The 27,286-nt window shown below is 45.0% G+C and overlaps 1 protein-coding gene across 4 annotated transcripts in view; it reads right to left on the bottom strand.

Annotated features, from left to right (window-relative positions):
• Window positions 1-401: 401 nt before the first annotated feature.
• EPS8L1 (EPS8 signaling adaptor L1) overlaps window positions 402-27,286 on the bottom strand; it is a 38,778-nt gene continuing 11,893 nt past the window's right edge. For 2 of the 4 annotated variants that reach the window (XM_061589941.1, XM_061589944.1), the window contains 18 exons: window positions 25,969-26,027; window positions 24,192-24,353; window positions 23,891-24,040; window positions 23,541-23,623; window positions 22,125-22,240; window positions 21,086-21,144; window positions 20,142-20,268; window positions 19,208-19,296; window positions 19,045-19,119; window positions 18,423-18,571; window positions 17,688-17,829; window positions 15,567-15,595; window positions 9,525-9,621; window positions 8,974-9,138; window positions 7,565-7,664; window positions 4,155-4,326; window positions 3,092-3,224; window positions 402-2,839 (listed from right to left, as the gene is read on the bottom strand). In XM_061589941.1, the coding sequence (XP_061445925.1) occupies window positions 2,765-2,839; window positions 3,092-3,224; window positions 4,155-4,326; window positions 7,565-7,664; window positions 8,974-9,138; window positions 9,525-9,621; window positions 15,567-15,595; window positions 17,688-17,829; window positions 18,423-18,571; window positions 19,045-19,119; window positions 19,208-19,296; window positions 20,142-20,268; window positions 21,086-21,144; window positions 22,125-22,240; window positions 23,541-23,623; window positions 23,891-24,040; window positions 24,192-24,353; window positions 25,969-26,027 (1,982 nt within the window). In that variant the 3' untranslated portion in view covers window positions 402-2,764. Of the gene's footprint in view, window positions 2,840-3,091; window positions 3,225-4,154; window positions 4,327-7,564; window positions 7,665-8,973; window positions 9,139-9,524; window positions 9,622-15,566; window positions 15,596-17,687; window positions 17,830-18,422; window positions 18,572-19,044; window positions 19,120-19,207; window positions 19,297-20,141; window positions 20,269-21,085; window positions 21,145-22,124; window positions 22,241-23,540; window positions 23,624-23,890; window positions 24,041-24,191; window positions 24,354-25,968; window positions 26,028-26,798; window positions 26,820-27,286 lie in introns of those variants that run through there. The other 2 variants (XM_061589943.1, XM_061589942.1) reach the window with 2 other exon arrangements.

The following is a 27,286-nucleotide window of genomic DNA, read 5'->3' as shown; positions in this document are numbered from 1 at the left end:
AAGAGCTAGAATATGGATGGAGAACCTTTGGCCTCCATATGTTGTTGGGTGCTGACTCCTATTAGCCCCAGCCAGCATGGCCAATAGTCAGAAACAACTGGACTTGCAGTCCAAAAACATCCAGAGAGCCCTGGTGTCTTTATATGGATGGATGCCACTGTGCTCCCTAATTATTGCTGTCTGGAAGTTCCCAGCAATCTTGATCTGTCAGTGAACCTGCAAAGAAAGGTGCAGTGCTTATTAACATAATAAGAACCTGCTGGATCAGTTCAGTGGCCCATCTAGTCCAGCATCCTGTTCTCACAGTGGCCAACCACTGTATACTTGCTTTGGAGTATAACTTCAAATGTACATTGACACAGAAAATTGCATCTGGTTTGTATATTTTTATTTACAGACTTTTTAGGTAATTAACAGTTTCCCCAGTGAATACCAAACCCACAGCTGGCATCTGTGCTGCACTTCTGTTATGTGCCCTCCACCTACCGAGAGGGCAAGCATCCGGGCAGCTCAGGAAGTTTTGAAAAATAAACCAGATTTTTAAAATTGCAAATATTCATTAATGTTAGCACATAGATGTTTACACTGCATAACATTTGCAAAACAATCCAAAACAATCTGGAACTCCTTAAATGGTATTACATTAAAGTATTAATAAACATGAACTGGCTCTTCATTGTCATTATATGGTTTGCAAAAGCAAAAGGTTCTGAGACTTAGATCTATGCAACCAGTAGATTATCTTAAGATTCTTATAGAAGTCCATATAAAGTACTGTGGCAGTTGCATGTGAGTGGCAGAGTGTACGCTACCCAGTTCCTTGTCTTTTCCTTTCCAGTTTTGAAGACCATTTTGAAGAGGGAGTGACAGGCCTAACCCTTTTCCTACAACTACCAAGTCTTATTATAATAGTGTTCCTTACCTCTCTAAATCCTTATTTTTACCTTGGGTTTGCAACAATGTAAGGGACTGCGCTGCTCAGAGGATGAGATTCAGCCAAGGGGTTGCCAACTGGTGACCCTAGTTTTAGGGAAGCTCTCAAAACTAGGCTACAGCGGGGGGGGGAATCAGTGTAAACAAAATCAGCCTGTTCATTACAAAACATTAATGGCAACCAATGTTAAATTAACATAAATATGGTTTAAAATAAATATTCCCTTACACTAGATCTCTTTTGGAAAAACAGCTTTGAGTGATTTGCCCAAAATTTCTCCAACATATTAATTTTAAAAGACACACATCAAGAGTAAACAATCTGAGCAGAAACACTGGCAACGTAGTGCTTAAAACTAAACACAGGGAGTTTGAAAGGAAACAGTTCAAGTACTAAAGCAGTCAAAATCCTTGTGTGTTCTTCAACAATTTTTTTTAACAAGTGTGAAAACTGTTGGGAAAAATGTGGTTAAATTTCCAGCCCCCCCCCCGCAATCCACAATGGAAATACAGCAAACCCAAATCAAACTTTTACATAAATGGTTTTTAAAATAAAAAAACTTGAAATATTCCATTTTCTTGTACAAGACTCCTTGAAAGCAGCTGATTCAGTTCATTTTTTTTCTTTTAAAAATACCGATGAAAGGGTCAAGCTGTTAAAATCTGGCAAAAATCTGGCAATGAAATTTTCCAGAAATATTTGTGCATGGTATCTTGGTTTGCCTCAAATAGAGACTGCCATCTAGTGACCAGATGTGGTATTGCCCAACGACAGCTTATATTAACTCAATGGCATGGAGGTATCACTCTGGCTGGGGGAGCGAATCCTTTAAGGGTGGAGGCATGATCTTGTAAAATGGCTTGTTCCCTAGGTCCCCATGTCTGTCCTGAAGGAGAAAAGATTCCTAGGATACTTTAATACTTTTGTGCCATGCTGTTCTTTTACTGGGCCCTCTCTATCTATCCTTGCTCAAGTAAAGATAGATGGAGAAATCCAGGCAACAGAAGAAAATAGTCATGCGCTGGCACAGCTCGCACTGATGGGGAGACAAAAGTTTGACTACAACTCCTATGATGCAGTGTGACCTCGAGGAAAATACATATGCACAAAAATAGCTACTTTAATTAACATTTATGGTTACAAACTTTGTGATACAGTGCAACTGCAAAACAAATCACATGTACAACAATATTCAGGCCTAGAGTTAACTGAAGAATGGGGCAGAGGGGAGAGAGAGGGAGAAACAACAAACAATGGATGAGAATGGAAGAATTTTGATTTGGCGAGTGGATTTTCCATGGAGATCTGTTGCATGGCTGGGAAAATTGAATTAATGATAGTAATCCAATCCAGTTTTCCTAGTGAGCAAGCCCTAGGTCCATTACCTTCTGTAAAAGGCAAACCATTATTTCATTTTGCATGAGAGGAGATATAATAAATGCAATATGAATATTCTTTGCTATAATGGGAAAGGGGAATACTGTTGTTCTATTTCTTTCCCCATATGGGTAGGAAAGGAGGGTCTAGGAGCCAAAACATTTACTTTCTGATAACTATTTCAAAAAGGGATTTTGGGGAAATCTGGGATACGAGTTGGAGAGAGCAATCGATCAGGAACGCAAAACATACACACAACAACAACAACAAAGTGGAGGACTACTTTTTAGCTCAAAACAAATGTTCCCGTATAAGGTAGATTTTGGCTCATGTGGGAACAGAGGGCAGCTGGCCAAGCATGAGATGATGATGTGACTTTTGAGCCTGTTATCCTGCAGTTCCTCGTTTTTTCAACAGAGGGCACTCCCACACCAGAACAGGGAGATCTCCCATCTATCCGTTCAAACCCTCCAGTTTCCTTTTTTGTTTCTTCATCACAGCATCTAGCTCTGATACTTTCCCAGAATCCTGAAAGAAAATAATGAAAACGAAGAATGGATCTTGTCCAGCCTTCAAGCACATCCCACTCCCCCAAGTATTCACTTCTCAGAGAACTGTGGTGTGGAAAATTAGCTTGTCGATTGCTTAGACTCTAGGCCCCTGGAGCCTTCCCTGACTTGCCTGTAAGCCACAAGACAGCTTCCCGCCCACAGATCCTAGAAGCCTTGGCTTTTAAGGGCATGCCTCGCTGCCCTTCCATCTCTTAAAAGAGGCTTGTACCTCCAAGACGGCTCTCTGGACTGTGACCTGGCTGTAGACTCGAACTCCTTCCTCTGGGCTGACAGCTTTGAATTCATCCTTCTTCAGGGAGAAGAGCTGAGCCCCATTTAGAACTCCCAAGGCACTAACAGTCCTGTGAGGAGGAAGAAAGAGTGAGTAGATGGATGGGTTATGGGAAGAAAGGAGATTTCTGCCATTCACCTAACACCTGAAACAGATGTGAAACTCATTTACACATAAGTCACTCTGGCACAGATCTTAAACTGTGGGATGGAATATCTATGCAGATGAACAGAAGAATGTCTGAAACACCAACTAAAATGGAATTCCCTCCCTTTGAATATTAGGCAGGTGCCATCTCAGCTATCTTTTGAGTGCCTTTTGAAGACGTTCAGTCTGCATCTGTGTCAGAATTGTTTAATATGTTTTTTAATAATGTTTTTAACCCTTTTTAAGGTTTTTTAAAATGTTTTTAATGCTGTTTTGTTTTAATGTATTTTAAGATCTGTTTTTATGATGTTTTAAAAGTTTTTTGGTGCTTTGTTTGCTGCCCTGGGCTCCTGCTGGGAGGAAGGGTGGGATACAAATTAATTAATTAAATAAATATAATCTATAATAGGCAAACCAATCAAAGAGTCGGGTATCTCAAGGGTCCCAAAGACTGGCATTGGCCAATGAGGGACTAGGGAGTCACTACAGCAACCAATCAGAAACCTTAAGCAGGACAAGTCTGCTTTTCCATGTCTCAGATTGAGCCAGAATTGGTCAAGATCATAGAAACAGAACCAACAGCTAACAATGGGGCAATGGCAAGCCATTACCAGCTATGAGCTACAGCTGCTGCAGATAGTGGCCAGCAATGAAGTTGCTCATAAAACAGTCAAATGTTATCTGGGTAGGTTAAGTTGCCATGTGCAAGCCTAATGTCCACCATGAACCCAAAGTCGCTAATGCCAGCCAATAAGGGAAAAGCAGCAAGCTGGTTTGGTAGGTATCAAGGAATAGGTCTGGGTTTTGAGAGGATATGTGTGTTGGCAACAAAAGAAAACAGAGGCCAACTCACAATGGGCTGAATCCTTTGGCCTCGAGCCAGGTCCGGACTTGAGCAGGGTCCGAATTGTATCCTAAAGGCACGCTGGTGTCTGGAGCACGCTGGATGTGAAGGTTCTTGGTCTGGCCAGTTGTCCCATTGGCCAGCCTCAAGGCAAGCTCCTCGTTAACCGTGTTGAAGCGCTCTGCCGGGGCAGGAAAGGACATGGCAGATGGCGCCAATGGGTCAATTGTAAACATTTGAATGGATAGGCAGACGAATTAACCCCATGTCCCGCCCTCCAATACAACAGCCTCCAACAGCTGTATGTGCAGTTCAAAGGTTCTCGCAGAAAATCCTGTAGCACATTAATATGAGGACAGTTATAAAACAGCTGTTGGCTCTGTAATAAAAAGCCAGTATTCATCCTCCCCAACTCCACATTTCTGTCCAAATCCTTCATTCATGCACCTCTATGCCGATCCTCATGTAGGCCGAGCATTTTCCCTCAATATGCAGAGCCTGTCTGGGAGGGAAGGAGAACTGCTTATATCTTTTGAAGTCCTAAAACCTCCTGTCTAACACAATAAGCAATGTTTACAACTTGTCCGGCAGGAACCAAAAGGAGATCCTTTTTCACTTCTATCTAGCAGGATAGGAACCTGCCTTATACCGCTGGTGCCTCCAACTCAGCACCGTCTACACTGACTGGCAGCGGCTCTTCAGGGTCTCATACAGGGAGCCTTCCCAGCCCTACCTGGAGATGCCAGGGACTGACCCTGGGACCTTCTGCATGCCAAGCAGATGCCCTGTCACTGAGCTATGGCTCTTCCCCATCCTCTCTGTTCTGCTCCTCTTGAAGGACAAGTACTAAGCATACATCTCTGTTAAAGGGGCAACACCCTCATCCTTTCACCGCTTTTGATCAGACAGCCCTCCCTATCTGTCAGTCTGGAAAACTGCATGAAATGGGATGGTTTCAGAGGTTCTTGGTCGTCTTCATTAACCAGTGGGACCTCTACCTCTCTTCTATGAAGTGTGTCCCATGCCAAGGGACTACCATATTTTGTTTGTAAATTCTCATACTTCCCTCTAAGGGACTATATTAGCCTAGGATCAGCTAGAATCTACAGTTTATGTGTTTTTCTTTCATGTAAACACTAACCTCTCATTTTCTTAAGTAATAAATTGAATTTCTGGAAGGATCTGGTGCTTGTTCTGGACTCCCTCATCTGACCAGCTTGGATCCATGCCAGAGACTGTTGAACTGAGATACGTGGGAATCTCAGAATTAAGTCCTGCTGATAGTGACTACTGGACTTAAGGTGTGTGCTTCCCTACTTGCAAGAAAGCCCAAGTTTTGATGTGCCTTTGGATTGAAAGCTAGCAGAATCCAAGGTGGTGACAGCTACTGTTATTATGGAGGCTCAGCTTCCTTAAGAGCCTGTCCTAGTAGTCACAACCACCAATTAGTGTTTAGTTGTTTAAAAAATGTAATAGAAAGCGCTTTGTTCTAGAGTCAGGATTTGGGCCTCCCTCAGGAAATGTCTTCTTTCTCTTCCTCTCCTCCTCCTCCTTGTTAATCATGATCTCATTTCTATATTGCAAACTCATATAAAAACATACTGTATCTGGCATACAGAATTTCAAATAAAACCAACTTTACACTAAATAGCAGTCTCCCTATGTCACATAGTGGTGAGGATAGTGTCAAATGCATGTTTTAAAAAAGGGAATTCCACCTGATAGCAGAACCCCCCTGCAATGACCCTAAATGGAAAGACTGCCTTCAAGTCAATCCCGACTTATGGCTACCCTATGAAGAGGGTTTTCATGGTAAACTGTATTCAGAGGGGGTTTACCATTGCCTCCCTCTGAGCCTAGTCCTCCCCAGCTGGCTAGGGCATGCTCAGCTTGCCACAGCTGCACAAGCCAGCCCTTCCTTGTCCGCAGCTGCCAGCTGGGGGGCAACTGGGCTCCTTGGGACTATGCAGCTTGCCCACGGCTGCACAGGTGGCAGGGCACGTAACCCCTGAGCCACTCACTGTGGGGGTTATCTTTAGCTGGCCCAACACCCAGGAAACACGAGCGGGGAATTGAACTCACAGACTTCTGGACTCCCAGCCAGGCTCTCCTCCCACTGTGCTCTTTAGATCTAAACCATTAAGAGGCTCTGTTGCAAATCCTTCCCCCCCCCCTTTCATACTAATTTCTCTTAAAATCCCAAGAAATGTTTAGAAATCTAGAATTATAATGCACTCAAGCTTTCCAAGTGTGGTCAGGAGATTCTGAAGGTGATGAGATTTTCAATAAGTGTTGGACATTAGCCAACCACTTAATGCTTATCCATGAGAGCCACAGTTCTAGTGAAGGAATGAGCACCTCACAAACCTCCCCCAAGTTCAGTAGCTTTGTGCTTTGGCTAGGCCGGAATCAGGGATGGTGGGCAAATCTGTCAATTGCATTTTCTTTCAATTTCTCATTTTTCCAGTTTTAAATTCAGTTCTCCAGATTTCCACATCAGTTTGTGTTTTTTTCTTTAAAAAATGTCTTCATTTTAGTGCGAATTTCTGCTACTGCCATTGTAAACCGCCCAGAGAGCTTCGGCTATGGGGCAGTATAAAAATACAACAAATAAATAAATAATAAAGGTCTCTCATCTTTAAGTTACAAAATGGAGGATGGCGCTTTTGGGCATCACAAAGATCAGGTCTTGAAAAAGCTGAAGAAGAGCCAATTTGTGTCCTTTCAAATTGAGATTGTCTTACCTCCGGAGCAGAGCATATCTAGTATAAAAAAACCTGGCTGAATGCAGTTCTCTTATCGTGACACATTTAAATGTTTTTTCTTTTCTTTTAATAATGTTATTTGTTATTTAATTTTGAGAATTGCATTACTGTATTGATGTATTATGATGTGTTGTTATATTTCTGTTTTTGTAAGCCGCCTTGAGGGCCTTTTGGCCATAAGGCAGGGTATAAATTTAATAAATAAATAAATAAATAAATAAATAAATAAATACTGTACACATTTTTGCAGACATTTCCCCATAATAAAATGCATTTTTGTATACTGTTTTCACTAATAGATGCACAAGTACATGCATTTTTGTACATATTACTTGGCTGGAAGACTGCACTGCAAAATTCAGAGAGGTGTGAATTTCAAAGGATAGGTTTGCTTTGGTTTTGTGTATTGTTTCGCAAAGTGCAAATTAAGTAGGTTTGTCTTTAAATATGAACTGAGCTGGATTTCTCCCCCATCCGGAAGTCAGCCTATTACCCTTGTGGTCTGCCACAAAAGTCAGTTGGACAAGATAAAGTGTCCCCTGCTCTGTGCTAAGATTTTGCCTAGTTCATTTGAACCAAAGCTCAGGGAAAACAATGAGAAAAAGAGGCTATTCTCTCAATGGCTCAGTGGTTCCACGGGGAAGAGGGTCTTACCTCGCTCACTCAGGTTCATGTTAAGTGCCTCCGTACTGGCCCAGTTTCTGCCATTTGAGTACAGACCTTTGGTTTTGGGTGGCGGCTGGGGTGGAGTTTTCTGTGTGGGGAGGGGGAGAGAAGGAAGCTAATATTAACAAGTTGGCCTCTTCAAGAGCCCATCTCCTGGTGGGGCAAGTCACAAAGAATACATAACACCAGTGTTAGTGCCAGCAGACCAGGTGAGTTCTTAACATGTAAAAACCCTAAACAATTTGGGTCCCACACACCTTCTTAGGCCATTTTGACATGCAGTTCTTAAACTGCTTTTGTTTGTTTGCATTTCCAGGACCTGTAATTTGAATGTGAAGCCTACATTGGCGGGAACAGATACTGAATTTAAAAAGTAGCCCTCTTCCAACACCTTCTATCTTTCTGAGCTTTCTAGGGCCATGAGAAGGAATTTTTATTGATTGATTTAAAAACACATTTTTAAAAGCTTCTACACCGTCCCCTAAACCAGCCAAGCTAGAGACTTAACATTTCGGCTTGGCCAAGATTCCATACCCGTGGATCATTAGAATATAAGAACTGTCCTGTTGGATCACACCAAAAGAACTATTCAGTCCAGTATCCTCTTTCCAGCAGTGTCCAGACATTTTTATGGGAAGCTCACAAGCAGGGAAGGAAGGCAGCATCTACCCACTGTTGGTTGTGTCTGCATATGATATTCAGAGGTACAAATGGGACCTGCAACAGTGCAGAGTGGTCCTGTTCACTGTTGCTGCTAGCTTGCCATGCCCTCCGCCACAATACTCCATTCCCCCTTCCCTCCCCAACAGCATTCTGTACACACTGAGCATGTTCAGTCTTCGTTGGCCTGATTTGGGAGGGTCCCCTTTCTTAAGTTTTTGGACTTCTGCAAACCTGAGACGGTGCCATTTTGGCTACAAGAGTCACGACACTCACAGCTGAACATTGGAAATAGAGGGAATGACACTGCTTGTGAACATGAAGGTTCTATATAGCTATTGTGGCTAATAGTGCTTGTTAACTCTGTTCTCTGTCAAACTGTCTAATCCATCCATGAACTGTATGCTGCGTGAAGTTGTACATCGTTCATTCAATTTCTTTTGGTGCTCTTGAATTCTAGTGTTATAATAAAAAACGTTTGTCTTTGCACACTCTCTGCAACATTCACCATTTTATAAATCTCAACCACAATCACTCCACGGAGCCAGCCTTTTTCTATACTTACCTTCCCTTGTTGGTGCTGCTTATTACAGTGTTTTCATTGCTGTTTCCAGTTCTTTTATATACAATGACTTTTCATTTAAAACCCTATTGGATATTTTATTAGAAAAGTGGCATATAGTTTTATAAAAATGAAAAGCAAGCAAGCAAGGTCTTTTTGCTACAGTCAGCCTCACCTTGGACATCTCAGGGCTGGTTCTGTTCATCTGAACAGTTGTGTTGTGGTTTTGGATGCTGGAATCATCTATGCTTGGAACCGGGGTAAGAATATTATAAGGGACATAGCCAACTTGACCACAGTGGTTCTGAACTTTCCACCACTTCTTGCCGTCATCCAGGACCTAACGGGAAACAAAAAGGAAACGTCCCCAGCTAAGCAGAAACAAAATTCCACGCATGTTCCTTAGAATTGTCAAGAGAGGCCCTAATTCAATGTTACAAATAATTCTATAAATGTTACTAGCCTGCAAAGTTTTTAGCAGAACGCCTCCTTGCATAATTCTGTTAGTCAAGGCACATCCATGGTCTACAAGTTTCGTGGGGGTGAGATTAAGACGTCTAAATTACAAATATGCTTAATGGCCTAGAGGATATCCTGACTTGGCAAAGGTGATCAGGCAGTTGTGCATTTCCAACTGCCCTGATTAAATCACCTTCTCTATAGCAGTGCCTAAACTGCAAACCATCATCCTTTCTATTCCGCCCATATCCCAGGACATCAGCTCACCTCCAGTATGTCTCCTTGAAGTATGGATAGCTCGTTGCTGTTTCTAGCTGTGAAATTATGGGTGCAGATCACTGACTTGCTCTCTCTGTGTTTGTGTCTGTCAGGTCAGGAGGGAAGAAAGAACACATTGGGTTATAAATGGGGAGGTCCATGATTTGTGGGTTCTCTAGAACCCAGTTCTTCAACTTTGGGTCCCCAGATGTTCTTGGACTATAACTCCCATAATCCCTTGTCCAGTGGCTAAGCTGGCTGGGGATGATGGGAGTTGTAGTCCAAGAACATCTGGGGTCCCAAAGTCGAAGGACAGTGCTCTAGAACATCAAGAAGGTTAGGATTGGAGTTGGAACTCTAGCATTCCAGGGGTCCATCTTGAGCTGCAGGATCAGCCATACAGAAGGCTCGATCTGCATCAATGCACTTGTGGAATGCCCTCCCCTTAGCCCTACTTGATTGGTCAACTTCTACACTAGGGTCCTTTATGTGACCACCATTAGCTGGAAACAGAATTATTTTCCCCCTTTCATTTAATTTTTATTACAATATAGTGCTACTTCACAAGAAAAAGAAACAAACTGAGGAAACCATAAATTAAGGACCCCTTGCAGGAAACAGGAACTGAACCAAATTCACCAGCGATGCCCTGGCTGTGCTGAACAGGAAGCAATTAGAGGCCCAAGATGAAAGCTTTTAAAGGCAGAGCAGCCCTGAAAAACCTCAGTAGGACTTTTGCCTGTTCATACATGACAGGCCGGCATGTGAATATATTTGAAGTGAAAAAAATTGACTCAGATCCAGAGGACCTGAAGACCAGACAATAACAAAGAAAGAGTTATAGGATGAAATGGCAATTCTGAATTACATAAGGTTGAACAACCTAGGATTCTTTGACTGGGTGACAGGCCCATTTCTATCAACAAGGTAATCAGCTAAGGTTTGTATTCAACTTTGTCCTACTCAGAGTAAACTCCCTGAAATTAATGAATCCAAACTAGTCATGTCTGTTAATTTCAGTGGGTTTGCTTCCTAACTTAGAGCGGTACGAAAATGGAACGAATTTCCTAGGGAGGTGGTGGGCTCTCCAGCATTGGAGGCATTCAGGAGGCAGCTGGAAGGGTACCTGTTGGGTGTGCTTTAATTTGGATTCCTGCATTGAGCAGGAGGTTGGACTCGATGGCCTTATAGGCCCCTTCCAACCCTATGATTCTACTCTGAATAGGACTAGCACTGAATACCCTAAAGCTTTAGATGATTCATTGTTGAGATCTAGCGGGGCTGCAAATTCTGGCACACTTTATTTCTGACTATTTTGGTTCAGTTACGTTAGTACAATAGGAATGAAAAAGAAATATTAAACACAGCCTTTCTAATAAAGAGCGGTAGCTTCAGTTTATTAAACTGTAAGCAAATATTGTACACTTCCTTCAATATCTCAGAAAGGCATGTATATTGAGGCGTGGCAATATGCAAGTTTGCTGAGATTTAAATCACTTGACTAATCAGCTAAAAGGTCAGGTGATGAATCAGCTAAGAATCATTTCAACCATTCAGCCCTAGCTTTAGATAACTTTTTATCTAGCTGAATGGGGGCAATGATGCAAATTCAGAATGATACACATTTCAAACAGAAAAGAGAAAAATGTGATATTGAAGGAAGGATCAGATAATGGCCAGGAAGGGACAATGTGAGATATTGGTCCATTCCATCCCAGCTGCCTTTTTCCAGAAATGGATGGAATTTCCAGCCAGAGAAAATAATCCCCGTCCCTCCATTTGGAGGTCCTCCTCCCACCTGGAAGAGGATCAATACTGGAACTCACTGGGATACAAATTTTGCCAAGAGGTTCAGAAAAAAGGATAGGAAACAGAGAAGAAAAGGAACTGGAGCCAGGCAGTCCCCCCACCCAGTCCTACCTTAGCTGGCTGCCTAGCGTCCCCCTCTCGGCTCTCTTCTGGGTGCCATCTTTCTTTAAAACGCTGTCCTCTTGTTTTCATCCTGTTATATTTCCTTTCTGTGCCCATCACCAAAGCATCTGGCCTGCACCACCTGCTGCTCGCCTCCTGTGACACTTACATTCCTCTGCATCTCCCTGGCCTAACCAATCTGCTCCTGTGACGCTGCCCTAACCCAGTAAATCCAAGAGCCAAAAGCCCGGTCTGTTCCCTGCATTATTTAGCTCTAACAAAGTCCATTTTCTTTCAAGACAACCCAGGCATCTTGGCTCCTAAGCCCTCCTGCCCTAACTCATCCCCATCACCATAGCCTTTCTGGAAAACCCAAATCTCCTGATTCTCTCTTCCCACACCATACTCACGGGCTGGATTAGACTTCTATTTTGTTTATTTAGCTTCCTGCCAAGCCTTGGATATCTAGAGAATGGAAAGGACATCATGCCCTTCTGAGCTGCGACTCGTGTGCCGTTTTGTTCTTGTCACCATTATGCTATTCTACATTAAGAACTCACTGTATACTGTATCCAGATGACAGTGCTTGGCCTCTACTAAAGAGTGCTCTTGTTGACTGCAGTATTCATGTGAAAGTTCAGTGAAAACAGGTAATCCTATAGGGGGCCTATTTGAGAGAGCAATATGCCTCACTTCCGTACTGTCCCCCAGGCACCCACTGAAAAGGACTTATGTTCAGGAAAGTCTATGTGGGGATATAGTCCATATGTGTCCTTGGCTCTGCTTCCGTGATACAGCTGCACCTCTCTGTGGTGCACAGATGCACTCTGGGAAGGAGAAGAGCAGCCCGTACTTCTGCAATGTTTGCACTAAACAAAACAGTGTAGGATCCAGTGGATTTGTTCTCCACTTTTATTGCTTCCCTGCATTATGGAAATGTGGCGACACTGGGCTGAATCAGATGGCTTGACAGGAGCCCCGCTATAAATAGAACATGTACAATCTGGTGTGAGTATGCCCTCTTTACACCATCTGTCCAATGCTGAAAGGGGCATGCAGAAGGTAAATAGAAATGTGTGTGTTAGATGAACACAGGTGTGCGAGGCCTGAGCAATGTGGCCGTATGGTTCATAGAGCCTAGGCACATTACACTCATTGTGTTGGAGGAGCCCGCAACACGTGGGAACTTTGCCAATTGTGCATTCTGAACAGTTTGCCATCAAGAAGTAGAGAAATCTGGAAGGGACGGGAATCACTCACACACAGAGAGCGAAGGTGAAACTGCTGGCTGTCTCTCACCTTCCTAATGTTTATTATTTCTCTTCTTAGCTGCTAATTTCCCCTCCGAAGGAGCATGGAAAATTAGCTGCCAAGAGGAGCAATGGGCAGAGAGAGGCCGCCTGCGCTTTTACCTTTGTGGCATGTGCCTGATTGCAAAATTCTGTCACTTGGTGACTGTAATGTGTAGCAAGGGCTTTAACCAATAATTCTCTGCGCGGTTGTGGAAGTACAGTTCCCAGTGGTTTTGGAGGGCAGCCATGACTCTGGGCTTAAAGTTGTTTACTTGTTTAACATAAGAGCTGTTCAGCCCGTTTACTAAGGGTTTCTAGGAAGCGGAGAGCCAGGATCTCAACACGTTATTGGAACCTTTTCATGACTTCTCTATGCAAACATCACATCATAAATACTTGTGGAAATCCACCCTAAGTAATAAAAAAGGGAGAGGTCACTCGTCTAGATTATTTCCATGACCCATTGGGACCTTAGTCTATCTTTGCCTTGCTTTAAATCCAGAATTTCTCGTTCGGCTGGAAAAGAGGAACCAGGTTTTAATTTATTTTAAGAACTATAAGAAAATCCTCTCCCTCCTTGACACAGTATGTATCACGGAACAGTCACTTCCTCGTTTTTAATGAGAGTGCGCATGCACACACAAAACACCCATGTGTGCCTATGGGGCAGGAAGTCCTACTTTAATCCATTGTACTTGTCCAGTGAATTTCAGATATCTGCCGTTGACCCATCTCCCTTTGCTGAACAGATTATTGCTAAGCCTTATGGGCCTTGAGTAAATCATGATGGGCATGTCTTTAAAACATTTTTTTTAAAATATAGTTTAATAGTCATCAAGTCTCCCTGGAGAATCCAGGGGAGAGTTCCGGGGGGTGGGGACAAGGGATTGCTAACAATTCTCTTCCTCATCAAGCTACAAACTCTCAGGATTATTTGGAAGTGATATAAAACTGATATAAAAGCTTGTAGAGTCAACATGCCCTCCCCAGCATACCCTAATTCCCCGGGTGGTTGTAAGGACAAAGCAATACGATTGGGGGAAAGTGCTATAAAACAGATTAAACATAACTGAATAGGTTGAGGCCAAGATGCCAGAATATTTTGTTTCAGTCTGCAATTTTCCTTGTTCCTGTTGAGGATTAGGACTCACTGGACAATTAGGGAGCAGAGGATTTAACTAAGCACAGGAGTTGGGAGGGGTATATTGAGCAACAAGGACTGAGAGATCTCAGAAACACCATTTCTGCCCACTGGATTTTATTCTCAGTGATTACTTAATGTTATTAGGTTGTGGACTTGTGGTGGGGTTTTTTTTAAGCCAACAGCGAAGATGTCTAGAAACATAATTTTAAAAAGCAAATAAAATATGAAAGCTTTGATTAAGGGGACTCTGTGGCAGCTGCCACATTCAGCGTTCCGAGTCCTTTCCTTGATGTGATAGTGGCTAGGCAGATTCCTAGCACCAAATGCAAATAGGTTCAGATTGGGGAAAGTAATGTGAAGTCCCCGTTCCACATTAAATGGCCGCTAATCCCCTACCCTAAGCTCCCCTACTTTCCTTCACCCCTGGAATCTTACACAGACCACCACCCTCACCCACCTAAGCCCCTGGTCTCTCCCACCATCCCCTTCCTATCTAACTCCTTTCACTCAATTCCCTGCTTACCACCGGACCCAGCTATCCCCATGCAGAGAGAGACAGACAGAAACAGAAAACAGAATATTTTTTTAAAAAAGTGATGTAGAATTTAAGTTTCCCATGAACAAATGGCCCACAATCTTTCCCGGATCGGAAGACCTCCAACACCCTTAAGCACTCCCCACAACAGACCTATTCAGCTGACTCAACCCTAATTCCTTCCTCCAAGTTTTCCCTTATGAGCCCTTCAATATGACAACCCATTACTGTCATTACAATATCCACCCCTGCCCACAGACACCCACACACTCCCCTATACACACTTCTTTCAAGATCTTCCTCCCTTAGGGCCCAGTGAAGGCTCAGGGAGCGTGTAATGATGTGAATCAAGAGTGGACTTAATCAGTGCCCAGAGGGAAGCCCTATGCAAAAGCCATATGAGACAATATGCTAGCTGCATAACTGTACCCTTAAATGCATGGTGGGTTTTTTTTCTGTGTTTTTTTGTAGCACTGGTTGTTAGTGCAGCCCCTCCACCCCAATCCAGGTCATAGCCCTAGGGTAGGGGGACTTTTGCCTTTCTACCTCCTGCACCCACTGTGGCCCTGATCCAGATCACACATGCCTGCACCTACAATTAGCACTGGGGGAAGAAACCTCCCATTCATTTCAACGGCAGCTTTTCCCCATACGCAAATGGGAGGTGTGGGCTCCCCAATCTGGACCATGATCACAATGGAGGGCAAATAGCAACAGTCTGTATCTTCTACTGCACAGACACAAATCATATTTCTCAAGGTTTTATGCTCCCCCTTCTCCTTGTGGTAAGAGAAAGACTGTGTGTGTGGAAGGGGAAAAGTTTTGAGTTTGGACTCCTATTTTATTAAAAATGGAAAAGGTAACAGCCCTATCCCAGCAGCTGATATTTTGTGGCTCCTGTCCTGGCACAATAATGCAGAAGATGGACATCAATTTCTTAAATTTTGGGAGAACTTTTCTATGAAGTCTGGAAAAAGAAAAAAAAAAGACCCCACAGATCCCCTCCCTGGCCTTCCCAATTTCCTCCTCTCCAAGATCCTCCCCTCTCTCTTTGCCCCTTAGATCCTGATTTCAGGCCCCACCTTCCAAGTTCAGCCCTCCTTCAAGACACCCAGACACACCTTCCGAAATATCAAAATTAATTGTCCAAAGGCTTGAGGGGGACTTACCCATTGGCTGCAATTGTGGGAGCTGATTGCTGCAACAGAGGAGGTGGGAAGGAAAGAGAGATAAATGATTAACTAGCAAGACCCCACAGTCACCTTAGCCCAACATCCTGCTCAAGGCAGTATCCTCCCCAGTTAATCACCTCTGCCTCATTAGGCCTGTAGTCAGAGCCAGCCTCTAGATCAACCTTCCCCAACCTGGTGCTGTCCAGATGTTTTGGTCTACAATTCCCATCAGCTCCAGTCAGCACAGCCATATGATGCTAGTTTGATGGTCCAAAACATCTGGAGGGCACCAGGTTGGGAAAGACTGATCCAGACCCACTCTGCCTCTGTCTTAATGGGAGCCAGTGTGATGAAGTGGCTAGAATTCTGGACACTGACCAGCAAGACCTGGGTTCCTATCCCCACTTAAGCCATCAAGCTCACTGGATGGTCTCGGGCAAGCCTAATTAATGTGTCATTAAGATGCACAGGCAGACACTAGACCAGATAGTTTCAAAACAAGACAAATTAATGGTGAATATGGCTGTTAGCCATAATAGTTGTATAGAGCCTCCATGTTTAGTGGCAGCATGCTGCTGAATATTTGTTGCTGGGGGAAGGGTTGTTGCCTTAACACCCTGCTTGGGGAGCTTCCCCGAAACATCTGGTTGGCCACTAAAGGAAGCAAAAGGTTGTTCTCAATGGGCCTTTTACTCTCATCCAACAGGACTCTTCTTATGTTATTATATAGCAGACACAAATTGAGAGATGGTACTGCAGGGCAACTTTTGTCTCCTCTCCTTGAACTATTTCCATTCCAATTCTTGTAACCAGACTCTACAAGTAAAAATTACTACCCAAGCTTGCTTTTTCCTCCTCCTTCCCAGTCTCTTTTCCTTTTGTGCCATGTCATGTCTTTGTAAGCCTGAGGGCTTACAAAAGAACTGCCTTTTTATTGATATTTGTAAGCTGCCCTGGGAGCTTTTTAAAAATGACTTTAAATAAACAAATTAATAAATAAAATGTGTTGTTAACCACCATGTGAGATAGGCTAGGCTGTAAGTGGAGAAGACACCCAGGGGGCAGTGCCTGAGCTCTTTGAAGAAAGAGTGGAATACAAATGTGATAGACAGATGTTGAAGTATGAGGGCATCAGCAAGACTGCAGGCAAAGGAATATTCACAGCATCACTAGAAGATCCAGAGTGCTAGACAAATACCCCAATATTACCCAACGGGAGGGCAACCTCTGACTTTTGTACAACATATGCAAAGAGGATAAGAGACACGGAGCTGCTGTTACTCTTTCTCCTTAATTCCATGTAATGTCTTACTAAACAAAAACAGAATATGGCATCCATAGCCACCAACGGATGTTTTTTAGATGTTTTGGCTGTTTTATCATTTGTGTGTTTGCCACCCCTGAGCTCCTTTCGGAGGAAGGGCAAGGCAGAAGTGTAATTATTAATTATTAATGATGTGAATGGAAGTGGGGCAATGCACAATATCATGACATCATGCCATGAGTTTACTTTGACACTATGAGAAAGAGAAAGAAAAGAGAGAGAGAGAGAGAGAGAGAGAGAGAGAGAGGCTGACCTCTTGTAACATCTAATTAAAGCCTGAGTGCAGATTCAAATGACTAGGTTATTCTAATATTGCAACCTGCCCTGGGACCTTAGGGTGACGGATGGGTAACAAATTAATAATAACTACTGCTACTACATAAACACTGCCCTTTGAAGTCATCAAGTGGTGTAATTGGAATAGAAGCCGTTTGTCTAAAAAAAGGACAGGAAAAAGGTCTGATTTGTGCAATGAGCGGTGGCTGTGGAATCAAGCAGTTGTGACGCTATTCCAGAAAAGTTGGTTCCACTAGATTCTTATTACATAGTAAGTTAAAAAAAAAACACTGAAGAAATGGGCTGTCAAATCCATCCTTAGAGAGGCCACAATGCATCCGGATGGCCCAAAATACACCAAAGCATCTTGGTAAAAAATGGATCCTTCAAGCACTCACTAGGGCAAGGACAACCCACTCCTCCTCTGAATAATAAGAGAACTTTTTACTTCCATCCTCTTGCCCTTGATGTGGGTTTTGCATCTATTTCTCCTGCCTGCTGGCCACCTCAGTGCTCACCTGAGCGCGGCGTTCTTCGTGTCGGTGTTGCATCTCCACTGGGTCTTCCCAAGGCTGCCCAGAAGGGTCCAGGTGTGGGGGCTCCCAACCACTTCGGAAAGTTGGGGTGTAGGGAGCTGCATAGTCCCGGGGGAAGTCCACTCTGGGGTGGGCAGGGCAGGGCAGAGCAGAGAGAGTGGTGGGAGGTGGAAATGAATGGAAGATATACAATTAAGAGTGAGTGACATCATGAAATCCTCAATCACGTACTCAGACAGCAGGGTTTGTCCATCCTTTTCTGCTTAGAAGTGCCAAAATGACTCAGCCAATCCGCTCAAACCAATCAACACTGAGCCCACAGTGCAGTGCCACAAATGAATGGGTCTAGTTTACCAGAGCATGTCAAAGATGCTCCTTGGAACTCAAATTCCAGGTTTCCAATGACCTCTTAAAGGAGGCTGTTGAGCCCTGCTCACCAAGCTCATCTGGTGACATCAGCTCAGTTCAGCCAATGGCAGCCAGAGAGCCCAGGGCACCCTGACTACAAAGCCCCGCTTCACAGAGTTGAACAGCCAATGGCCTGAAGGAAGGGAAGGCAGGCAGAGGACTGAGAGGCCGAGGACAAGATTGAAAAATTTAAAAGTGCTGGAGGGAAAAATCAGCAAACCAAGCCATATCCATGCAGGAAACTGAAAACACAAAAGAAGAGAAAATAATAAACAAAACCAAAACAGCTCCTCAGTCCCTTCCCCTTACCTTGGCCTGGTCCAATTTTCACCCAACGAATGCCACACTTCAGCTTCCTGTTCTCCCAAGCAGTTTCGCATGAAGGTCACTGCTTCCAGGGTCAGCATGGGGCTGCGCAACTCAGAAGCAAAATCTGGCCCCCCAGAAGCTTCCACAACCTAAAGTGGGATGTGAGAATCAAAAGGTAGGGTCCTGGCTCTAGTTTATTCCCCTGAGACCCACGCATTCCTGCTCAATCCTTAGACCTGATCTACACATGCAGCAAAATCACACCAAGCAGGTTCTTGTGGCTTGTATCACACTGTTCTGCAAGTGGGGGGATCACACATTTGAATGCTCCCCCATGAAAAAGAAGACCTCACACAGAGCTGCCTAGCATGCTAGGGAGTTGTGTTCTAGGCTACATTTCTCTCTGATACACCAGCTGAATGAGTGTCAGTCACTTCGGCCGTATACATAGCATGGTCCAGAAAACACTGTGCCGTGTCATTCTGCTGTTTCTGCAGGTCACCTGTCAGTGTTTATCTACCCCCGTTTTGTAGACCAGCTGCAGACTGGGAGCTTTCCTCTTCTTCATCTGCCCCTAACTTCATCTGCCCCTCACCACTGTCCCCTTGAACCCACAGCTTACCGTCTTCAAGGGACTCAAGAGAAAATGGATCAACTCCTCCGAGGTAGGGTTGGAGATGTTAGATTTCAATCGTGCCTGGGTGGTGGAAACAAAAGCATAGGCTAGTTAGCACAAGCCAGGCAGACCCTGTCTCGCTTTCTTGGGAGAAAAGCACAACACTCACCAGAAGGCTGAAGGAATATTTAATCTTAGCCAGAGTGTCTTCAAACTCCTCCGGGGCAGGAGGCCGAGCTCGGACTGTCAGGAGTCCCACTGCAGATGAGGCAAAGAAAGAAGATCACACATGGCAAAAATGACATGTATTTCCGCTTCAAATCACAGTGGAATGGAGTAATCGGCAGGGAAACACAAATGAATGCTCAAACAGACCGAGGCACATTTGTGCATCCCTAGTTGCAGACTGGTGAACTTCTGCCTCCCCAGTCTAGAATCCGTTTGGGATTGCAGAGACCCTAGTCCTGGTGGCTGTGGAGGCTTCCTCGACTCAGACGCTCACCATGCAGATGCCAAAGGCCTTTTGCATATGGTCAGCATAATGATATTATCATGCTATGCATGTCCGTGCGGGAGGCTGTGTGTGAACTTGCACACAGCAAGGCTGCCAACTGTGTCAGGAAGCCTTTCGGAGTCATGACTGAAGCTGGTGGAATTCGGCCTCCCAGAATGGAATCCATTTGGGATTCTGGAGGGAGGCCCTTGTTCTAGGTTCAAGGGAGTGGGTCTGAGGGTCTTCCCTGACACAGCAACGTTCTCTACATGAGTAACCCCCCCCAAAAGACATCCTGTACATGCAGAACATGACTACTGTGCTATTGTGTTATGCCAGTGCAAGAGACTTGTGAATTTTACATGAGGCTTTTATATATTAAGGGAAGCCTTTCAGAGCCATAACAGAACCTTCTGGATTCTCATAGGTTCTAGAATTGTCTGGAAGGTAGAACTAGAATTAGCAGCCAGATTCTGATTGGCGTAGCATTCGGAGCCATTTCTAATTTCTAGCAACCTCACCCTAAGGCATCTCAGGTTCTCAGCTGTCATGAGAGGGAAGAGTGGGAAAACGTAACTTCCTGGAGAAGGGCTCAGTCTATATTTCTTACCACCTGACTCTCGGTAACGCCCTCTTGAGGAGCGCTTGCGCTGTTCCAGCACACGGAAAGCTTCAGCAGATTTCTGCAGCTTCCCCATAAAGGCTTCCACATCATCGAAAACCTGGTTCAGTAGCTCCTGTCAGACGGAGAAAAGGAGAGAGAGAGAGAGATAACAAGATACACCTTCTGCTCCACACTGTACAAGGAACCATTCATGTAAGAACCACATGGCAGGGCTTACAGCACAATTCTGTGCATGCCTACTCAGATGCAAATCCCATTCAGTTCTGTGGGACTTACTCCTAGGAAAGTTCACATAGCCCTGCAGCCTCCATTTCTTTTTTAAGAAGCTGTTTATGCAGAGGATCTTTCCCCTAAACGTAAACATGTGGAGTGAGGGGTTATTTGTCATTTCTCAGTGGTTAAGGAAATGCACTCTGCACATGCTCCATATATGATTAAAATCTTTTAATTTGTTCACTTCCCTTGACACTCCCCACAAAACCAAATAGGACAAGAAACAAAATAGCAATGTCAAAATGCCCTTGCTCTAATAGAGTGGCTGGACGCAAAAAAGGCTCCTGTACTTTTAATAGTTTTGCAGAAGAGCATATTTCAGGAGATATAGCTTGTAGAATAGTATTTTATATATAAGAGACCATTCCTGATTTGTCAAACATAATCTATGGGCTTTTTTTAAAGTCCAGATATGCCAACAGGTTCTGTGCAATTACAGCAGGTATAGCTCTGTTTTGCCACCTGTGAAAAGCACCTTCCTGTCATGCAATGACTAAGTATGCATCAAGGAAAAAAGGTGATGGGTCCCACTAGGTGCAGGCAGGCAAATCCATAAATCCTACTGCATGGCAATCAACTCCTACCTCTCACAAACCATTCTAACCCATCTTATAGGACCTTTGATTTTTCACGCCACACCTCTCCAGCTAACTCACCACATTGCGCTCAGCACGCACCATGGCCAGGTCAGACTCAGCTTTCGAGACGGCTGGAACTGAAAGAATCAGGAGGTTAGGAGTGCTGTTGCCAGACGGCGACCTGGAGAGCACGTCTCTTAACTTTTAACTGTCTCGTGGGAGGAAAAGGCGATACAGCTGTGACCTCTCCCAGTCCATTCCAACTCCAGTCCCTTCTCCCTTCTTCAGCAAGGATGCCTTTTGGAGAGTGGGTGAAGGGACCATAGGAAAAGTTGGGAGGGAACCCCTGTGGCTGCAGAGCTATTCTGAGAAACAGGAGGGACCTCCAGGGCCCCTCTCCTATGCAAATTCTCTCCTTGCAAGTGAATGCAGTGATGTCACCCAACCCTAGCTACACATTGCTCTGGGAAGAGAGGGGAGGGCCACGTCCACCACCTTGATCTCTGGGTTGCCAAGTGGCAACCAAGCTGGAAAGCCAAGAGTCAGGATTCCTCAGCTCTTCTCTGTGAGGGCAATGAGAAAACAAGACAGGTGCAACATGATCCAATGCAAGTTCACTCAGGAGTAGGCCTGACTTCAACTGACATCAGATGCATATTGATTTCAGTGAACAGAGGAAGCTGCTTTATTCCAAACCACCCCACTGGCTCCTCCCACCCCTGTGTTGTCTCTTCTGGGGGGGCTCTGTTTAGCTGAAGATGTCAGAGACTGAACCCAAGGACCTTCTGTGTACAAAGCATGTGCTCTACCAGCAAAAGAGAGAGAAAAAGCAGCGACAGAGAGAAAGAAAGGGAGGCCCTGCCTACTCTTGGCTCTGACCCCATCTACCACTGGCTCCAGCCTTACTTGCTGCTACTGACATGCGGCCCCTGACAGATTATCCCCAAGGGTATGCAGCCCTTGAGAGAAAAAGTGCAACCCGCCCCTGGGCCAGAGGGTTAGAGATGCTACACTCTCCCCCACCACGCGCCCAAATATTCAGTGATGCTCATTCAGGCACAAAACCGTGCCCAGGTTTGCAGCCTCAGACTGATAGCCAGGGCTCTGGGGTTCTCACCATTCTCTGTTTGCTCTGGTGTGATGACTGTAATCCTGGAGGGCACCTGTTTAGGGGGCTGAGGGAGGGTCTCCGGAGACTCTTCTGTCTGGTTGCCCAGCCAAGTCTGGTTAGCTCTGAAGATGAGAGACAAGAAAGCAAGAGGTCGAGAGAGTGGAAGCACTATCATCCTGGCAGATAAACACTATCCTAGACCTCTCCAACCCTCCTCTGGCCCAGGCGTGGGGAAACTTCTTCTGTCGAGGGCTGTGTGCCCTTGGCTGTGGGAGGGGCCAGAGCCAATGGTGGGTGGGGCCAGAGCCAAAGTGGGCAGGGCATTCCCTTTCACTCTTTCTGTCACCCCCCCCTCCCGGTTTCCTCTCCTTGCCATCCTCATGAAATTAGGCCGAGGGCCGCATGCCACTCATCCAGTCCAAAGAATCCTGGTTTCCACAACACCAGGAGACGCCAATGTTTCTCTGCTTGAACATACTCTTGTGATTGACTTTTAAATGGTGCCTGCCAGGCAGAAATGTGGCAGGTCCAGCTTTTCCTGGCATGGAGATCAAGGACTGGGAACCCTTCCACCTGCTTAGCTAAGTATCTGCACATCAGGCTGCTGTTAAAGGCATGGGGAGAACCACAGTAAATAAGGGTAAGAAAAAAAGATTGGCAACCCTACCCTAAGATGAAACACCAAGGCCCCACCCCCATCCCCAGGGGACTTAGGGAGTCAGGGCATCCAGCATTTGCAGCTGATGAACTGCCATGTGCCCTTGTGACAGAATAGGTGGCATAAAAATCCTATTACATAAATAATATTCTGAGCCACATCCTGCCCCCTTCCGAAACAGCTCAAGGATTCTGCCTCCTAGGCATAACTTCACTTTCACTGCAGGACTCTTGGGCACTCCCTTTCCACCACCCACTACAATGTCACCTTCCCTGTTCAGGCCCAAACTACGTCACTCGCCAGCCTGCATACTTGAACTCCAATAGCTGCTTCTACTAGTGAAAAGCAGCTTTGAGGAGGGTTTTTGTTCTTTTGTTTTTTTTAGCAGAGAAGCAGCATGTGTGGATTCTTAACCCGTTTCTCTGCCCGCTGCTTTCTGCTGCACCTCAGTCCGCTCCAAGACATTCTCCCCACTTCCATCCCGTGGGATTCAAGCAGCACATGAAGAGACCTCCAGGGGAGAAATAGTGGGGGCAGGGAACTTACATTGGGAAAGGAACAGGTAGGGAAAGGGTTAAATGCCCCTCAAAAGAACTTCTCCACTGAAAAAAAGATACACAATCCCTTCTAACTGCTTTTCCCTGGAAAAAGCAACCAGCAGGATTGAAATACATGTTGTATGTGTATACTTTGTGTCCTTCGTATCGTTTTAGAACTCCCTGTCCTATCCCTCCGACTCCACAGGCCTATGGATCTGCATTCACCTGAGCGCCTCCTTCCGCTGGGCATTTCCACCCGTCCTGAAGTCTGACAGAGCACTGTTAATGTCCTGCCGGATCAATTCTGCCTGGAAAGCGGAAGAGAAATCAGGTCAAAAAGCATGGTGGGAGAGACCCCCCCCCAAATGCCTTATGACATCAGCCTTCACGAACTTGGTGCCCTCTTGGACTACTACTCCAATCAGCCTCCGCCCCAGCCAGCATGGGAGGGCACCAGGTTGGAGAAGGCTGCTTTAGGTTACTTTTCCTGCAGCTGGAAGAGGGTTGAACTTGATGACTGCCAAGAATCACCTTCCAAACTTCCCCTATGGATCCACAGTGTCCAGTTTCCTTACCCCGATGTGGTTACATTCAAAGAAGTGAACATCAGGTTTGAGCTGGTGGGGTTCCTGGCACACAAGCAGAAGCAGTGGCTGGGACCGAGACTCAGGTCGAACAACTTCACAACGAGCCACAGCTGCCAATCCGTAGTTCTCTAGCTCCTCCTATAGGGGGAGACAAAGTCACCAAAAGCTACTTTGGACAGCTCATACTGAGCCTTCTCTAAGGAAGAGATATTAGGCCACAGAGTTCCAGCCAACCACCTCCTGATCCCTACTAGCCACCCAACATCACAGTCCTTGGTCGCTCCTCCACCTTGGAGTCTACGTCGAAGAGCTTGACAGCCGATCCGTTGACCTGAAGCAACATCTCCTGAACCCAGATCTTCCCTTGTGCATCCATGACGGACAGTTTCCTGGTGGCATCCTCCACAGTTGCCAAGTCATCCTCTTCCCCGATGGAGAAGGTCACCAAGTGCTGGAGGATAAAGGAGGGAGGAAAGAAGCATGAGCACATCCAATGTAAGTCACCAAAGTTATTCATGTCTTTATCACACTGGTTTTCAAACTGTCCTGGGCACCCTTGGAAGCTTACCAGAAGTTCCTCAATAAGAAGATCAGTAATGGTAGACAAGTCTCCCTGGGAGTCAGCATGACCACTGTCACTGACCTTGCCCTACAATGTGCAGGTGCATGAAAGTGGGTTGTGAGGGAGAGAGAATGAGCCTGAAAGTGAAGGTATGAAAAACATAAATGAGCGAGAGAAGGGGGTCTAATAGGGTCTCGCCACTGGGTAGCTGAAGGTGGGCCTTTTGGGGAATGGCCCTCCTAAGGGAGGCTTTATTTGGCACCCACCGCATTGGCTCTCTGACAGCAGAGCTCCTATTCCAGCTGGACTGAATCCTTCCTTCCACAGAGCAATCTGCTACTAACAGCTGCCCCGTGGGAAGCATCCTGATGATGTTTTAATATGATATTATTTATCATGGTTTTAAAAGAAGCATTTTACTGTTACTTGCACACCGCCTTAGAAGGATTTGTATCCTGAAAGGTGGGATATACATAATTATGATGAATGAATGAATTTGTCCTGGCCTTCCCGTATTGAATGTAAACTGGCTAGTTGGGTTTTATTCACTCTGCTGATTTTTTTTTACGCTGCATTTTTACCCTATGCCATGGTTCCACTTTGTGTTTACTGTTTTACCATGAATTTTATAACATGGATTTTACTGTTTTCTTGTATGCTGCCCTGATAGTTCCTGCCAGAGGGCAGCCTAAAAGCATGAACACAAAAACTTTATAAAGATATTGTATTTATTTTTTACATTTATATCCCACCATTCCTCCAAGGAGCTCAGCATGGCGTATATGGTCCCCTCCCCCCTCCATTTTATCCTCACAACAACCCTAGTCTTCAACTGGTGGGTCAGGACCCCAAAACTGGCTTGCAGGCCAACAGAGTGGGATGCATCATTCAGCTGATTTGTTTGGAGGGGAGATTGTTGTCTTGAGAAGAGAAGAGAAGAGAAGAGAAGAGAAGAGAAGAGAAGAGAGACAGAAGTGAAGGAAAAAATAAGAAGACAGAGAGAAAGGAGGACATATGTGGTAAAAAAGGAAGTGGTTGTCAAGTCGCAGGTTGAGACTGAGGGTGGGGCTCCTGGTCTTGGAAAAAACTGAACACAACTGTTCTAGAATGCTCCTCAGAATCCACTGCACCACACAGGGTTTCCATGTCAGACATGCAGGGGTTCCCTCAAAATTCTGGAAATAGCCAAGGAACACCCACCCCCATATCTCCTCCCCGAATTTGAGACATCCCATCTTCCCCACTCTGCACACACCGCATACATTTATATGACTTCCCTCAAAAAATTCTGGGAACTGTCATTTACCCCTGAGCTACCATTTTCAGTACCTTTAATAAACTACTGTTCCCATGATTCTTTTTTTTGGGGGGGGAGGGGAGATTGTGCTTTAAATGTGTGGTACTATATGCATGCACTATGCAGCCAGTTGACTAACTACTGAAGTCCCAGGTCTTGCCCCCACTTTAGCACAGCCCAAACTCAAAATGTTGGAGGAAGACTTACATTGACAGCATACTGGGAGACGTCTGCCATGGTGATGTTGGAATACTTCTTCCTCTGCTCTGCAGAAGGAGATATAGCATTATTTATGGAGGAGGAATTACTTTGCAGTGTTGACTTGAAACAGCAAATGAAACCCGAAAGTTTAGTGTCAACTGTCAACTGGGTCTGTTTAGTGTCAACTGTCAACTTTGTTCATTTTAAAAAGGTGGAATTGAGAATGAAAAACTAAACTCTTCTTCTGCGGGTGCGGCCATAGGGAAGGAGGCACCCTTTTTGGGGCTGCTGCTGTCCTATCCAGAAGAAATGGGCAGAGAGGATGGGACTATGGCATATATACACACTTGTCAAGAGACAGCTGCATACACACCATACATTTAAAGCACATGACATCCCCCAAAGAATCCTGGGAACTGTAGTTTGTTAAGCATGCTGAGAATTGTAGGTCTGTGAGGAGTAAACTACAGTTCCCAGGATTATTTGAAGAAGCCATGTGCTTTAAATGTACAGTGTGTACGTAGCTGGAATACACATGGGGCCTGCCTTCTTTGTGGAAGGGCTCCTGATGGTGGTGTGACAGGTAGAAAGTCAACAGATTAAACTTTTCATTTAACTTGCACACTGGAAGAAATTGCTCCTGTTGAATATGTGCCTGACATGAAGCTGTTAAAGACAACGAAAATGTCAGCATAAAAAACCCAGAAAAATGCATAATCATATATATGCATGCACATACTAGAAATTGTTTGCTCTCTCTTTTACATAGTACGCACACACACACACATACATGCAAACACACAAATTCAGGATGGTCTAGCTCAGCCTTTCCCAACCTTTGGATCCTCAGATGTTGTTGGGGAGTTCAACTCCCATCAGCCCCAGCCAGTATGGCCAATGATCAGGAATGATGGGAATTGCAGTCCTGCAATATCTGAGGACCCAAAGGTCAGGAAAGGCTGGTCTAGTTTAAAGGACAACAGGTCGCATTCAATGCTAGTTCTACTCAGAGAGTAGACCCATTGCAGTTAATGGACATGACAGATTCATTAATTTCAATGGATCTACTCTGAGTAGGACTAGCACTGGAGACAACCCTTAACCACAAAGTCCAGGGCCTGGTCCCTCTAAGGAAGGCATTTAGGTTCTTAAGGAGTTATTACCTCTCCTGAAGCAGAAGGATGCAATTACTGCCTCTCCCTGGGGGAACCAGTTTAGCTTGTGAGAAATATACACACACCCTCCTGCCTTCTTGCTGCTTCTCTGTTAATTCCACACACACCTCTACCCCACCCAGCCGCCCAAGCTAGGTACAGAGGCCTGA

This window comes from Rhineura floridana, chromosome 11 (assembly GCF_030035675.1).
Source record: "Rhineura floridana isolate rRhiFlo1 chromosome 11, rRhiFlo1.hap2, whole genome shotgun sequence".
NCBI lineage: Eukaryota > Metazoa > Chordata > Lepidosauria > Squamata > Rhineuridae > Rhineura > Rhineura floridana.
Note: the sequence above shows the minus strand (reverse complement) of the source record. Positions and strands in the feature narration are given on the sequence as shown.